The 10,553-nt window shown below is 49.6% G+C and overlaps 1 protein-coding gene across 9 annotated transcripts in view; it reads left to right on the top strand.

The window, feature by feature from the left end:
- Window positions 1-10,553, top strand: part of dlg1 (MAGUK family member discs large 1) — a 717,696-nt gene that overhangs the window by 372,084 nt on the left and 335,059 nt on the right. The window contains exon 1 of one of the 9 annotated variants that reach the window (XM_075681551.1): window positions 2,201-2,701. The exons of the other annotated variants lie outside the window; for them this stretch is intronic. Coding sequence (XP_075537666.1) covers window positions 2,537-2,701 — 165 coding nt within the window. The 5' untranslated portion in view covers window positions 2,201-2,536. Of the gene's footprint in view, window positions 1-2,200; window positions 2,702-10,553 lie in introns of those variants that run through there. 9 annotated transcript variants of the gene reach the window in all.

The following is a 10,553-nucleotide window of genomic DNA, read 5'->3' as shown; positions in this document are numbered from 1 at the left end:
ATTTGTTTTGATTTAATTTGATTTGAAAAGCCGCCTTGTGCAGACATTGTTTCGGGTTTCCAGAGGGCACTGACTAATAGTTTCGACACACATTGGTTCTTTCGAGACACACGGGCAGGTTACGCGTCCGATTCAAAATTATGACCCTGTTGTCGGCTATCTCGCCAAGTTCAAATACAACTACCACAACCGTCCCCACACACAAAACGTCCCGTCCCAACAACAGCCTGAGCCTGCCGCGCACGCGCAGGTCCTTCGTTAGCAACTTAAGACTTTTCCGTTGCGCGAGGCGAGCCCGAGTTCACTCACAGTCGTTGAGAAGCGAACGAAAATAACGCCGCCTGAGCCATCCCCTATACCGTGGATGAACGATTCGAATTGCTTCTTTTGCGCGGCGAACGTGGCGATACTGCTTCGACTGAACTCCGTCGAATGTTTGCGGCTCCCGCTCAGTGGGAGCGTGGGTCCGGGCCGCGAGAGCTCGGGGCTCGCAACAGCGGTCCGAGCTACTCGCGGTGCCACCGCCCCTGGCGCTGTCGGCGCCGCCGGTGGGCGCGGTGTCACGTGGCTGCACGGCGGCCGCCCGACGCTCGCCGGAGAAGCGGCCCGTCTGTTGTTCGCGTGCCGTGCCGGGAGTGGGTCGCGCGCACCGTTGTTGGAACAAAGTTTTCCCCCTCGCTTCGCGCGCCCTCAGAGTTTTAGCTGCTTTGCTTTGCTTTTTCTTGCGCCCGCTTGCTGCGCGCTTTTTTTTTTTCTTTGCTGCCTGCTGCATCTAGAAGCGGACACCACACAGCAAAAGAGCAAGCACCTTGCTGAAGTCTTCAGTGTGCAACCTCAAGCTTTCTTGTGCCTGCTTGCGTGTCGACTTGTCTGGGGCCTACTTGAACTTTCCGCGAGTATTGAGAAGACGTACTGTACTGTACCTCGAACTACGCTCCTCTCTGTCCACTCGCCTTCCTCTGTTTCTTTCTTTCTTCTCTACCCTGCGGCTTTCTGTCAGAGGGCTGACTTGACACTGAGTGCGTGAATTGACGTGTGTAGAAGTGTTAGAGGCAGCCGCCGCTGCTTTCATTGAGACGCTAAGGAACAGACGCGGGTATCTGGCCAAGAATCTCGAACTTCTTCACCATTGAAGCACAGGAAACGGAAGAAGCAATCCGTGATGGCTCGCTCATAAGCCCGCTTGCGAATGCGGCGGCTGTCTCCTTTGAGTCGTCTCAGAAGGCTGTTTCGTTTCTTGCTCAAGGACTCGCGCCGGACACGCCCTGACCGCAAAGGAGTGAGCGACACGTTTGACTACACCCGCTACACTGATAGCTCACCTGGACATCGGCCGTTCGAACGCTCTCTTGTTACCTTGTCTAGTCGAATTGCTGCAGGATACGTGCTCCTTCCGAACAGACGTGCATGAAGATCCTTTAAGTGTCGATCAAATGCTCCAGGAGAAGCTTGCTTTCTGATGTCAGCGAGGACATAGTGAAAATTTCGGGTCGTGCTTTCTAACCGTGAAGTGACACTTTGTGGATGGTCTTCCTAAGGAAGTGTCTGTTTTAGCTCTTTCTGTCCCGCTGTGTATTGCAGTAGTCAAAGAATCCGTGTGCTTTTGTGTGCACCGACACACACAAGTATTGCCAGCGTGCGTTCAGAAAAACACGTTGACAAGGTGTGATTGTTATTCTGTGAGTGATTTGGTGACGAGGTCTTCGGAATGTCACGGAAACAGTGTCTGCACGCAGGACCGTTTTATACGGTTTCCTCAACGCTAGCGACACAACTGTAAGCGGAAAACCATTCGTCACTGCTCCCACCTGAGAAGGAAAGCGCGGATATAACTTCGGAGCATCCCGGCTGTCCCAGCACGCGGCCTCAGCCCTTCGACAGCTTTCACTAGGGAAGTACTTCAAGACACACCCGCTTCTGCTATCAGACGTTCACGAAAACGACGATTTTGAGCGCCGTTGAAAGCGGACCTTTCGACGGGACACGGTGTGTCACAATTACCGCCTGATTTCGGGGGCCGTCTGGTTTGTACACCTTGTGCAAGGTGCGAGTGAGCGCTTCGTGGACACGTCATTAGCGACGGTAAACAAAGCGTGTATGCGCTACGTCGAAGTGCAGTTTCTTGTGCGTCGACTTGTTGTTTTTCGCTAGCTTTTCGGTGCGGTGCATCCCAGCGTTTCGCCAGTTTTGAACGGAAGCTTCGAGCCGGCTGCGAACAGAACCGTATCTTCCGGTACTTGTCAACGGTGTCGCCTCCAAGGGGGGAGCGGAGCTTTCGCCCTCTGCGGTGAGCGGTCGCTTTAGGCCGAAAGGAGACAAGCCCTGTGCCCAGTCGAACGAAAGTGGCCTGAAGATTGGTCTGCGTCGAGGCAGCGTGGTGGGCCGCGCCACGGCATCGGCCGGCCGGCACCCGCCGGAGCAGCAGCGCCCGTGCTGCGGCGAAGCCGTGGAGAGCGTCGAGCTTCTCGTGCTGTGGGAGCCGTCGCGCGATGCCTCGGTGGTGGCCCTGAGGCGCACCCGCCATGGGGACCAGGCCATGTGCTCGCTCTGCCCGAGGCTCTCGCGCCGCAAGCCGCTCAAGGCGGTGCGCTTCGACTCGTTCGTGGATACCATCTCGTACTGCGACGACCTAGCCGCGGCGGCCGCTGCTGCGGCCAACAGCACCGCGGCGTCCGTGTGCACCGGAGCGCCGGCGCTCAAGGTGAGCACAGCGTCGCTGGCAGCTCGCTGCGGAAGCCGCGTTCGGCGGGCACCTGTCTATGGAGGCAGTGCGTTCGTAGCGTACGAATGTTTGACGCCTTCACGACACGTGAGTTATGTGCGGAATGGTCATTGTTTGCGACACCTTTTCAGTGGCGAAGAAAGACCGAGGTGGACTGAATTAATTAGCTCGTGTTGCCTGTGCTTTCTCGTTCGATTCGAGATATGCCGCAGCTTTGAATATTTTCACCACTGAACGTCGTGTGGCGTGCATATATTCCAGCTCGGTGGCGTACAGGCGAAATAACCGCAGAAAATCGATTGGTGCTTTCTTATTTATTTATTTTTAATGATTACCTGCACGAGCGTCTTAGACGAGACAACGCGGTTTGGCTTGTGTGGTCGAACTAGGCTGAGGACGTTGCATAGGAGCTGCAGCCTCGTGTCCGACAATGGCTACAAGATGCAGAATAGAGTACGCAATAGAATGGAAGAACCCTCGATCGGTGTCGTCTTTTTTCTTTTTTTTTTTTCGCAGGTAGTTTCGCGTGCTATGTTGAATATTTTCTTCGCTTTTCTTAGGGAGATTTCAATCTTTATATTTATTGCATTAGTAGGTGGAGGAGGGTTTATATACGCATTTATCTACTGTATCTGAAACCTTTCGAAATATCATTTGGTATGTGCCTCGTGATTGAACGTTCTGTCAAATATCACTGAAACCCGTTTTGTTGCGTTAGAGGGCGCGATCGAAGGCTTTCTTTCCTTTGTTCAGGGACATTTCTTTTATTTCTGTTTCTAAACCCCTCTTTAGGTAGAGTCCAGTTACTGATATATGAGGTGGAACTCCCTCTTGTCCTTTTGCTTGTGTAACTTGTGGAAGATTGGATCAGCTGCAAGACACCTACTCAGAAATTATCGTACATATATTAGGGGTCACCTGAATACTAAGCACACTGAAAGGATAGCATAAGAGATTCTGTAGTAGCGCGCAGAACATTATCGCACGTCGTCAGACGTCATTCGTGCTGATGTGAGTGTACCTCCTCCTTGCAACCAGGTCCGCCGAAGCTGACAGTGCGCTCGCTCCATGTCTGTCAACGTTGCCCAAGGGACAAAATACTGAAAGTTGCTTCAGCACCGGCTTATCCCTGTACTTCAAGGAGGCCGCATTTTATAACGATTGTCTTCACTTTTTGTTTTATATGTTTTTAACCCCCCCCCCCCCCTCATGGCCTCACTCGAACCCACGTTTTCGCCGTAGCCGCGATCGACCACCTGGCGGGACAAACAAGAATTGTAATGAAAGCACAAGAAAACCTGCCTTACAAAACAAGGTTCCCTGGGGCGCCGTAACGTAAAACTATTACAAACTTTTCTATTCCCATTATGCAATCAGCCCTCCACAATTGGTCAAAAAACTCTTCGGGCCACCCCCACGATCGCTCCCTGATATGACGCGGACACACCGATTATGCATGAATAGACCGAGGAAAAGAAAAAAAATACTTATTTCTGATTCGACACCTTTTTTTCTATTAGCCCTCTGTTATTGGTCAAGAGTTTTCGGACTGCATCCACATCACCTGTCTCTAACGCGATGTCACAACACCACGAAAACTCACCGCGTCAATGTGACGTGGACGCGTTAAAGCTGCATTAATATGCCGAACAAAACTGACTTTTTTTTTTTAATTAGTCGCAGACTTACCCGTTCCGAAAGGAATAGACGATGGCTGCCTGCCGATTGCTCAGGCACTGGCTACTCGCACCTGCCAGAGAGAAGAGATTTATTTGCGCATAATAAGACTTTTTGTATGGCAGTATAACGTTATCGAGCCCTTTCGGCACATATACGACATTGCTGTGCCAGCATTTCTTTGCTGAGGATCAGCTTTAGCGGCGTTCTTAGCCTGCCTTATCACGGCGTCTTGATTTTCGACCAGTCATCGCAAGCTAAGTAAGGGGAAACGGACCAATCGCAGACGCCGACACCACCCTCCTCATACGGATATCTATTTTCACTGCGCTGGCTCGGCTCCATCGAAATCCTCTCCACCTGAGCGCGCTTCTCGCCTTTTGTCAGCCAATTAGAGAAGAAACACCGCTCAATGTAGACAGTGTTATTTGTTTGGAAAGGAAACAAAAGTGACCTCCTATAAACAAGGAGACCGTTTGATTGGACTGCTCACTCAACGCTGCGGGTCACCGCCCGATGATTGCGTCGGCAGTTACTTAAATTTAACGTCAGAAGGCTGGAATCAAAACATATCAGGATAGTTTTACGTTCTGGGGTCCCTGCTCTGTTGTAAACTGATTCATGTGAAGTGATTGAAGTAGAAAATATCTCGGCTGCCTCGTTTCTCTCTGTTGTGCAGTAAGAAGAAATAGCGATAATGTAAAAAACGCTTCCACCATGGAGCGTTCAGCAACACCGGCCTGCTGTTCAAGCCGCTACACAAATGCAGGAAGCACTTTCGCAATCTCCTTCATGTACTGTCATGCTAACCTTTTGCTGATAACTATCTGCCTATACGTGTTTTATGACGATGCCTCAACGAGAACGTGACAACAAACAGCGAAACGTTTTACGAATGGCTATTTCGTATTTTTTTTTTAAAGTTGCAGGCCGGGAAAAGCGTTCTATCGTCTGAGTGACCAAACTACCACATCATCAAAAAATAACATAATAAGAAATACACATTGTAGCTTCAGTACTAATTTGCATCGACGGTGTTCAAAACGTCCGAGCGGGGGCACGTGAGCGTGCTTCCGTGCGTTAAATACTTCAGGTGGGCCGGGTTCAAGCTGTGGTGAGGCCCTCCTTACCTATAGACGTCTCCGTGGCCTATGAATGAGATCTCTTTCTGAAGAGTGTTTTCCGACGCCAAATGTTTATGTTGCGTCCCTGCTCCAAGCGTTATTTATTTATCGGAGCCTCGTGCCGGTGGCCTATAGCCCAGTGCGGGCAAGTATGTCATGGTGGTTCCGCTGGTAATGTTGCTAGAGCGCGTTTTGTATGCCGGATGCCTCGCAGCTATTAAGTGCAATCCATGCATATTTAGTGGTGCATCGTATTTGATTCAGTTGTTGTGGTGCTCCTGAGACATTAGTATATAAGGATTCTTTTCGTCCGATTCTGTTCGTGTTTTATCATTTGCCCACCCTAGTGGCCGATCTCGGCGGCATGGGAAGCGCGACATTGTGCGAACCAATGGCAAAAAGGATGAAGAAAAAAGTGTGTTACGTAATACGGGCCTTGTAAACGTTTCATTTCTGCCGTTTGCTGGCGCTGTGTGGATAGCAGGAACAAGGACGTTGTCGTGTCGTTGAACTAACGACCGTTCCCCAAATTTTGCGTGTTTGCGATTGCAGGACGTAGTTGATTACGTTTATGCAATGGCGTTCTAGGATGTTTCTGCAACTTCCAGTTTTGCGTTACTGTGACCGTTGCTTCTTGGGCTCGTTCAAAATTTGCCTTGATTGCTCACCCTCCTGTCTTTTTCGTTGCCCAGTTAACCTGCTCAATTTTTGAAGTGAGCTTTGGGTGAAGCACTCGTGTCCGCCTCGACGGTGAGACGACGGCTGTTGCACCAGGCTGCTTGGAGCGTGGCCTTAGAGCCTGAATTTGGCTGATGTTTGTAATCTGCATAGGTTCAATATAACACCTACAGCTATACGGAAGGCAACTATATGCAAATAGGTTAGAGACAATTTCGTATTGACAGCTACAACCTGAAGTTTCCGAGTGCCCAGACCGTCCTACGAAGGGAGTGCGAGTCATCAAGTGCCTTACCTGAATCAGCGGCCTGTAATAGCGATAATCGATCATCATCAACGCCAGTACCGTTCCCGTTTATTTTTTTTATTAGTTGCGGGTTTGCGCGACGTGCTTGTACTTTGACGAGCGCTTTGAAACAGCCATTATGCAGAACTGTGTATACTTTTTTTTTATTTCTCATTTTTCACTTTAGGGATGTTGGATGATGAGGTGAAAGGGCAGATTGTAAAGTATAGGGGAGACTTACCTAATGAGTGAAGCACAGCGTATCAGGCAAAGTACGACCGAAGAAACAAAGATGCGCAGCACGCTCTATGTGTCTAGTTTCTGCGGTTATTTCTTGTCTGATGCGCTGTAATTCACCTCTCATGCAAGACCACCTAGACTGAATTTCTGATTTATAGGTGGTCGTGTTGTACGCGTTGCTCCAAGCGCTTGGCATATCCTAAAAGATGTGTGCTTACTGTACGAGTACGAGGACGTGTTAGAAATTTTACACAGGGTGGGACTAATTCAAGAGATCTGGGGGGAATTCGCAGAGCTTTTCGTTCTTATGTGATATTTGCCAGTGAGCCTTCGCGAAAATTATCTCCAGCATCAGGATTGACTCGTACTAACTACTCTGGCGTAATAGCGCTTCGTGAGTACAGGTTGCGATTTTCAATTTCTGGTTCTGCTTTTTTTTTTTCCTAGACGCAGCCTAGTTCCTGATCGTCGAGACATTTACGCACTGTTGCTGTCCTCTCACAAACACGTCTAGCGTTCTGTCCTTTCCCACCTTTTTTTTCCGTTCGTCTTGTGAGCGCTAGTAACTATGTCACCGCAAATGCTTCTAACATCCACCATTGTATGAGGAGATATACCTGCTTGTGCTCAAGTTATTTCTTTTTGTTAGTTTTTAACAGTGAGGGTGATTGTGTGTTTACTCCCATAGTCGGTTTGTTGCCTGCCAGTAACAGGTGCAACAATTCCAACGTTGTCGCCGAGAAGCTTATATAGAAACAAAGACCAGATTGCAGTTATGCCCATAAAGTGGAGCAGGACTTGGTCGCGAAATGAGCGACGAAAGGGAGACTTACGGACACGATACCTGCTCAAAGCTGTCTCGTGCACCAGGCAGTCAAAAATAGTGCACCACAGGCTCGCCGAAAATACTTTATTTCGTTGTAATTCAGACGCACAAAGTGAATTTGACGATTGCACTGGAGAGAGAGAGAGAGAGAGAGAGAGAGAGAGAGAGAGAGAGAGAGAGAGAGAGAGAGAGAGAGATAGATAGATAGATAGATAGATAGATAGATAGATAGATAGATAGATAGATAGATAGATAGATAGATAGATAGAGAGAGAGAGAGAGCGAAAGGCAGGGAGGTCAAGCAAACGGACTTCCGTTTCGTTACCTTGCACGGGAGAGAGGGGATTAGAGGTTAAAATCACAAGGCAATAGGCGAAGAGAGAGATAATTTATTCACACTGGAAAGTTTGAAGTGCAAGGTTTTAAGCCACGTTTATAGGCGGAGAAGGAAATCGCCTTTATTGCGCAGTCTTTGGTTCGTATACGTTTGCTCGGGGAATTATATATGATACTGCAATGTTTACTGCCCCATAGAACTTTCGCAAGACACTCTGCGCGTGTAATTCACGGCTTAGTCTTTGTAGCCACCGAAGGCCTAATGACGGACTGTCCCAGTCGCAGGATGGCCACAGTGTGGCGTCTAGCTACACTATTATCCGCGCAGTTTCGTGGGGAATCGTTGGCCCTCAGTAAAGGGCGCGTCACCACAGTTGCGTGCTGTCAGCAACGAATAATCAGCAGGCCATGGCGGAGTGCCAGGAGCAGCCACTAGTTCTGGCGGGTGATGCGACCTAGCTTGCCCATTTGTGAGACATGGATGTGGACAAGCTGGGATGCGTGATAATGTGAGAGGAGGGCGCAGGGACATTCCCGGTACGGTATAAGCAAGTGGTGTGCGCAGGCTGCGCGGTAATTATTGCCCGCCCACTTTCTGTGTCTTTCTGAGTATAGTAGGCTGGACAGTTTTATTTCAGGCCGACCTGGTCGGCATTTCTTCAATAAGTTCTCTCACTTTTTTTGTCCGCCTGCGCTTACGTGTTACGTTTTGTGGTGTCGTGGGCTTGGGACGTATGCGCAGTCGGCTCTTCCTACTTTTGCTTAGGTGAAAAAAAAAGGAAAGAAAGATTGCAGTTCCAAGCACACATGATGACAACTATGTTAAGCGAAGCTTTCTGGAAGCGGGTAGTTGAACACTACGCAACAGGGGCGCGATAGGAGATTGTTGCTAAAAGCGCGCGTTCAATTTCGCCTCACGCGATTGGCCTGTAGGCGAATCGCGTGAGGCGAAACTGAACGCAAACTGAACGTGCGTTTCGAACAACGATCTCTGATTGCGCCCCAGCTCATCTTCTGCACAACGTATTGCAGCATAGTGCAGCACTATTGCAGCATAGTGTGCCCTTCGAGAGTCGAAGATCCCCCAATCGCGCGATGTACGCAAACGCATTTTATACCGCCTCCGGGATCGGCTTACGTTACTCGGTAGCAAAACCGACCTAGTAGATGTGACAAACCCGCGGAAAGAATGCATCGAAAGCTTCACTTTAATAAAGGAATTATCTGTTTGAAGGTGTATATTTGTTACATTGAGGATACTTAGGTTGCTTTTGATGTTTCACTGCGTAGTTCCGCACAGAACAGAGCAGGCCTCTGGCACATCTGTTGGGCTAGTATAGGTGGGGTTACGTATAAGCCGATTCGATCGCTATATGAGGGCTGTCTTGTGTGTTAGCTTTTCGGCGAAACAGCAGCAGTCGCGGCCAGCGTAGTCCGGGAGGTTTTTTTAAAGCTTCGCTTTGAAAGACGCTTTATCCGATCCGGGAATGCCGTAGCGCTTGCAATTTCAAGCAGCCGTCGGCGTTCCAATTGGGTTCTGTTTAATCACATCGTCAAGCTGTTGTTTTCAACCCCCCCCCTCCCCCATACTTGAGGTGAAATAGAAGTGTGGCGCTGTGCTTTATGTACGCCTCAGGGTGTCTACCAACCTGGAAAAGCGGAAATTCACAGGTATGTTTAATAGTCCGGAAATACTTAGGGAAAACTCAGGAAGTTTGGGCTTGTATCAGGGAAAATTAGTTGTTATTTTATTGAAAGGGAGCGAAAGTCGCCCTAATGATGGCTCGAGTAAAAGAGAGGAATGGTAACGAATTCTATTTGACGCCATGTCGTCGGCTATAGGAGTTGCGATTGTACAGTGAACGACCCATTTTCCGGATGCCCGATTTTTGGGACATGTCCGATAATGCGGGCGGCTTCGCGGCACCACGTACTCCATAGAGTCGGTCTATATGAACATCTGAAATTTCAAACTCAAGAAGCCTTAGCCGTCCGATTTTCCGGACCTTTTGCTGCGAATGGCATCATTGGCACCGGGGCTCTCGCACGCAGATCCGCTCGCAGCCGTAGTCACCACTGCGGCAACGCAAGGCCTAGCTGCTGTCGAAGCAGCTAGGCCTTGCTACCAAGCTACTTGCTGTTCGGGGCGGTGTTTTTCATTGGAATAATTCGCTGCTGTCAGCAGTGGCACCGACTCCGCGTCTGTCTTGGAAGCTTAGAAAGCACGGCGCGTTGCAGAATTCCGGTTCCCGAAAGGCAGCTTTTCCTCAACGCAGCAATTTCACGCGGTGGAGCATAGTGAAGTATTGCGGTGAAGCTTAAGCATGAGATGGGGCAATTGTCACGGGACACACTAGGTATTCCCTAATTATACACGCGTGCACCTACCGTCTCCTGTCACAGCACGAGCACTGATATGCCTAATAAGTGTACTGACAGGCCTTCAGAGGTTTTTCGGACGAGACTGTGGCGATTTGAGCTCTTAAGAGCACTAAAGACATGCATTCAATTTTTCGGGCCTCCCGATATTTCGGACGTTTTCGCAGCCCTTACGGAGTCCGAAAAATCGGACGTTGACTGTACAACTGACCAAGACGATGGTTCAAATGGCCCGTGGGGTGAACGTGCGGCAGATCGCGGGCGTGAACAGAAAGGACCGTCGCA

This window comes from Dermacentor variabilis, chromosome 2 (genome assembly GCF_050947875.1).
Source record: "Dermacentor variabilis isolate Ectoservices chromosome 2, ASM5094787v1, whole genome shotgun sequence".
Lineage (NCBI taxonomy): Eukaryota > Metazoa > Arthropoda > Arachnida > Ixodida > Ixodidae > Dermacentor > Dermacentor variabilis.
Note: the sequence above shows the minus strand (reverse complement) of the source record. Positions and strands in the feature narration are given on the sequence as shown.